This window comes from Triticum dicoccoides, chromosome 4A (genome assembly GCF_002162155.2).
Source record: "Triticum dicoccoides isolate Atlit2015 ecotype Zavitan chromosome 4A, WEW_v2.0, whole genome shotgun sequence".
Taxonomy (NCBI): Eukaryota; Viridiplantae; Streptophyta; class Magnoliopsida; order Poales; family Poaceae; genus Triticum; species Triticum dicoccoides.
In genome coordinates, this window is record NC_041386.1 from 681,968,047 (window position 1) to 681,973,639 (window position 5,593).

General features: G+C 58.0%; 1 protein-coding gene across 1 annotated transcript; it reads left to right on the top strand.

Annotated features, from left to right (window-relative positions):
- Window positions 1-1,175: 1,175 nt before the first annotated feature.
- On the top strand, window positions 1,176-2,327 carry LOC119284081. The gene is made up of 2 exons (XM_037563365.1): window positions 1,176-1,364; window positions 1,467-2,327. Exons 1-2 carry the CDS (start codon window positions 1,176-1,178, stop codon window positions 2,325-2,327), a joined length of 1,050 nt encoding a protein of 349 aa, XP_037419262.1.
- The last annotated feature ends 3,266 nt before the right edge of the window (window positions 2,328-5,593 follow it).

Below are 5,593 nucleotides of genomic sequence, written 5' to 3' on the forward strand. Positions count from 1 at the left end.
TTTATGGGACGGCCAGTGCACTTTTTCACCCATGGTGAGCGACAGAGAGTGGTTGTGATTTTCCCAGTGCTCTGTGATGTACCAACAGTTGTCGGACGCTCGCAGTAGCCTAATTAGCACAGGACACTCACACCTGCAGGACCTGCTGTTCTCTGCTTCGGTTTTGCCCTGCAGCGAAAAAACCACGAAAAGACAAAAAAAGTTTATGTCAAAGCAGAACCCTGCAACAACATTTTCATCATACGCATGCCGAACAGCACTTACCGAGCACCCGCAAACAATCTCCTGCATCGTCTTTGTTCTTTGAGCATTTAGTCTGCTTTTCCCATATCCTATTCCGAAGCCAATCTCCCAAGAATAAAGATTGTAGAAATCATACGCCTCACCCAACGAGTCGAAACTGAGCCCTAGTGCAGGCCGCATCACACTCTTGTCAGGTTGCTCTGCATATTTTCGTATTGTTAACTCCAGAGCGGTCATCCTATGGACATGGCGCGCGGTCTGGCGGCGCACTTCCAAGATGCAACCTGCAAATGTTTTGAAAATTAATTGCATATGTTTGTGCGTACAAAAAAGCTTCTGACAGTTTGTCACTATGCCAATTCTGTGTCATGGTGCCCTCCTCGTCCATCAGCACGCAGGCCGGCGGCGAAGCACCGGCGCGCCCACAAACTCACCCAGCCTGAACTCGGCTGTCCACCCTTTTTCGCCAAACCCAGCTCGTTGAGGACGGCCGCCAGCCGCGGTCTCCAGAAGAGGAACGATGCAACTAGAAGGAGAACTGTGCGAATTTTTTTTCGAACGCACGTGCACGTTGGGCCTGACTTGCCAACCGGCAGGCGGCTCATACAGCGACATCTGATCCATGGCCCTGGCTTAAAGCAAACGTTCTGGGCCACGGCCCGGTCGGATAGACACCATCCTGGGCCACGGCCCTGACAGAGGCGGGGCGCCTGCCGTCAGGCCTCCACGCGCTCGTACCCACTGTTCGCTACCGTATTCCATCGTATCTCCCTTTTATCGCTGCTCGGAACCACCATGCCAGCTGGCTTTCTGCGAATCCCAAGACTGGAACAGACGGGCAAGATAATGGGAGCAGCTGAGCTCGAGCTCCAAAACGCCGCTCTCGTCTTTCTTCTCCTTTATTTTCCCGTATATATCAGCGAGGAATCAGCATGCAAGGCAGCGGCGGCGCGACCATCTTGGACGACCTACCCGAGTGGGTGGTCGTCCACGAGATCCTCGTCCGGCTGCCTGTGAAAGACGTGCTCCGCTGCCGCGCGGTCCGCGGGTCGTGGCGCGGCGGCACTTCCACGGACGCTTTCGTCCTCGACCACCATCACCACCAGCCCTCGCTCCCCATCGTCAAACACGAAGACGCCATCTGACACGTCGTCAGAGCCTCCAATAATGATCTAAAGATACGGCCCTTCCTCTGATACACACACAACGGCATTATACACCGTGCCACCTGCGATGGCCTCCTCATCGTGCGACACCAATATGATTTCTACTTCTGCAACCCGGCCACCCGCAAGTGTGCCTCCCTGCCATATCCTCCACGACGACCAAACTTCCGGATCAGCGTAGCCGGGTTCTACCGGCACCACACATCTAGAGAACACCGAGTGCTTTGGGTGTCATACCCCTCATACACGATGCCCGATGGGAGCGACGTAGCAATTGAGTTGCTTGAGTATTTCGTCCTCACGGGCGGATTGGATCAGCCAAGATGCATCCAGTGGCCGACAGTTCCAGAACAAAGGTTTATTCCTGCTATTTGGTTCTATCATTGTCCAGCAGTGCACCATCGTGGTAGCCTGCATTGGGCAATGGGTCTCAACATAACGGTATTTGACACCATAGCCGAGACATTCCAGCAGATGAGCCGCCCAACACAGCTGGGCGATACGGTGTCATTGGGGGATATGGATGGCGCCCTAGCTTTGTGCTGCACCTCCTCTGAATGTGTCACTACTTTAGATGTTTGGGTGTTGCAGGACTATGATGCTGAAATCTGGGGCTTCATGTACACAATTAACTTGTTAGCGATGGAGGCATCACCACCGCTTGATTTGGGGATCAAATATGTTCCTAGTATGGCAGTGATCAACGAGCGTGAGATGTTGATTGAGCAGTGTCCTAGCCGTCTCTTGCATTGTGACATTGATGGCGTATTTTTAGGAAACGTGGAAAGTGAAGAGCATGAAAACCACTTGGCACTTACTAGGCATCGCTTCCAGGAGAGCATGATTTCACTTTTATTGTTTGAGACACAAAAACAAGAAGCTGTGAACAATGAGCCTCTATTCGCTATTGTGCTATAAGATGCCATGCTCCATCTTAATGTTTTGGACTACTTGTGCACTTGTCGTGCCCTGGAAGCACCTATCCTGTATGAAGCGAACAATTTGGATGGGGGAATCGGCACTTCTATCATCATTCGGTGCTTAATAATTCGATCTTTCATGTTCAGTGCACACCTTGGTCCTATTGCTTTGTGTGGAGATGTTTTTTCTCAGTCATATTTGGGAAGCTGCCTGTGATCGGGGTTCTCTGCATGGTTTTGTGTCTGATTGTTACCGCAGCGGCAGTAATTGGGTCACTGCATCTGTTTTGGGTCCGATTGTTGCTTCAGCGTGGTTATTGTTAAAAGATAGCAAGTACTTTGTTTCATTGACCCATGTCTTCTGTTACTTTGTTCTTAGATGTTATTACTGCTAATAGAACGGAATACTTTGTACACTGATAATAGTACTGCAGCAAACTTGCGTAGTTGGGTGTGATTTGACACTCAACAAAGTTTTGTGGTTTCCGATTGTTACTACAGCACGGCCTCTGTTGAAGTTTTTGTCAAGTAATTCCTGGACTGTTTGGAAGTGTTTGCTGGGGTCTTTCTTTCCTGCTGCTTCTGTGTCCAGGATTCGGTGTTGTTTTAACCAGCATGTTGGAAGGCTCGTGTTGGCCAATGGAGAATTATTTCAGAATCAGCTCCCCTCCCTGGCCGCTCCCGCGAGCGCCGCCGGGGGGGAAACCCTAGCCCGCGGGGAGCGGCCCCCTCCTCGTCTTTCCCTCCCCTCGCTGCCGCCCCAGCGTGCTGGCGGGCAAAGCCCGGTCAGATCGGGCGGCGGCGGGGCCTCTTCCTCCCCCGCGCGGCGCTGGATGGCGCGGGCCATCCTTGTTGGGCGGTGGCGCGGTGCTGGCCCAGGGCGCGGCGGCGCAGCGACGGCGGCCCGCGACGGGGGCGCGGCTCGCTGGCGGCGGCGCAGGTGGCTGGGACGGGCTGGGGGCGGGCCCTGGTCCCGGCGGCGGCGGTGTGTGGGCGCGGCCCAAATCCGTCGCGGCTGCGGCTCAGGTGCTCTGGGCCCTTGTGGTGGCGGGGCCCCGGCTCGCCGCAGGTGATGGCCTGCTCCGGTGGCTGCCCTGCTGCAGCGCTCCCTGGTGGTGGTGGACCTGTCGGCCCCCGGCCGATCCGGCGATGGCAGGTGCCGCGGGCTGTGCTCGGCGGGGATGTGGGCTACCACGGCGTGGTGGTGGCTCATGGCGGTGGTCAGGATCATCTCACGGCGGCGGCCGGACTTCTTCGGCGGCGGCCCGTTGGTGAGCGGCCTGTGAAGAGCTTCGACCCCTCTTCTCGATGCCCGGGCGCAATCTTCGTCGGTGGGATGGCCCTCTCTCTGCTGCGACCCATTGCTAGTCCCGTGCTCGGGCAGCAGGACTGTGCTTGTCTCGCGCCCGGTAGCAGGACCTCCTCGTCTCGCGCCCGGCAGCAGGACCAAGCCCGTCTCGCGCCCGGCAGCAGGACCGAGCTTGTCTCGCGCCCGGCAGCAGGACCAAGCTAGTCTCGCGCCCGGAGCTGGAGGACGAATCGATGGACTTGTGTGCCCCGGGATCCGATCGTCTCTTCCGTTGGGGTAGCGGCGGGTGTCGGTTGTGGTGGTTCCTAGGTCTTGGATTCCAGGGCGGCGGCCCTGGTGGTGGTTGCGCGGTGCTCATGGGTAGAGCCCGTCGCTTGGTGCTGCCCGATGGTCATGGCCGTGTGGGCGGCGTGGTTGTCGGGGTGCGGCGTTCGATGGCAGTGAGTATTGGCCGGGGTGAAAACCTGCTCTTTCTTCGGACAGACCGGCGGCGGCGTAGCTCGTTGCCTTTTTGAAGGCATCGTCACGGCTCTCATTGTCTGTCGTGTGGCTCCGGGGGAAACCTTGATCCTCGGATCAGGCGGTGGCGACGCTCCCGTGTCGTACCCTTCCTGAAGGCACCATCTTGGAGCCCACGGTTCGTCGTATGCAGCTACATCTCTTCGTGGTGGCGTGTTCACTGGTGGAGTCCCGGGTGCTCGAGTAGTGCTAGGGGTCGTGTTGCTGCGCTCAGCGCCTATGTATCCCGCCTTGGGTGTGTGCGTGTGTTGTGGTGGTGTGCGTCTGTACCTGGATGTTGTTGGTCATTGCTTTGTTTATAAAGCGGGGCGAAAGCCTTTTTCGGTAATGGAGAATTATTTTTCTGCAGGGCCGTTGTTGCATGTCCCTTGCATTTGCGTTTTTGTTTGTGTTTTAACCAATTTGCTGCTAATGCTTGGCACTTGCTATTACTCTATCTGTCTCATAATATACCGAAAAAGGGTTTCCCCTCGCTTTGTATACAAAGCAACCAACCGAACTATACAGGGATAGATGCTGGGGCGGAAGCAGCACAGACACGCCCAAAAGAAACGACAGAGAAAGAGCAAAAGAAACAAATGCTGACAACGGCGGATCAACAAAAACGAAGAAGCCTCGCGATCGCTGCGCCCACCGGAATCTACCCCTAGGCTCCAAGACACCGAAGCGCCGGCACCTATCAACACCTCCAAGAAGGATCGCGACGATGACGACGCTGCTGCCAAGGGTTTCCCCCGGTACACGACGAGGCGAGAGGCAGGGTAGCCGCATACGCCCTCCCGGAAGGTCAGGTGGCACCCTCAAGCACCACCGCGCCGGTGTCGGCCACGCCGACAGGGGTTTTCCCCGATCCCAACCCGCACCTCGGGCGCTCCGGATTCATCCACCAACCAACCACCACCCTGCGCCAACACGGTCATGAGGCCCCAACGCCGTCTCACCACGGCACCACGAAATGAGGGCAGTGCGGCGAAGGATCAGAGCCGGGACTAGGGCATCAGCACCGTCGGCACGCGGGAGGGCCCCACCTCCACCGTCAGCGACGGTAGCCGTCCGAACGCAATAGCAGGAGCACACCAAGCCCGTGGGCCCATAGGCCCGGCCGAGCCCTTGTGGGCCCGTAAAGCTCCCGCCTTCGCGCTGCTGCCGGCACGCCATCGGCGCCGACGCCCCCATATCCGAGCCGCTCCTCCTCACCGCGCCGCAGACAACGAGGCCATGCCGGGGCCCGACCCGCTAGGACCCAGATGGGGCCCGACGGGCCCAGATCTAAGCCGGGGGCGCGACGTCGGCCACCCAGCACCACCATGCCGCCTGGCCGCCAAGGAGCAGCGCCGCCACCACGTCTGCCGCCGGCCACCCCGCCGGGTCACCGGACCGCCGTCAAGCCGAGCGACACCGCCGTCGCCCCCCTGCCCCGGGCCAGGAGGACGCGC

What these genes read in the sequence shown, in the direction of transcription:
- LOC119284081 (XM_037563365.1), top strand. Translation starts at nt 1,176, where the DNA reads ATGCAAGGCAGCGGCGGCGCGACCATCTTGGACGACCTACCCGAGTGG. An exon ending in ACCAGCCCTCGCTCCCCATC is followed by an intron (nt 1,365 to 1,466) that starts GTCAAACACGAA and finishes ATTATACACCGT; the next exon opens with GCCACCTGCGATGGCCTCCT.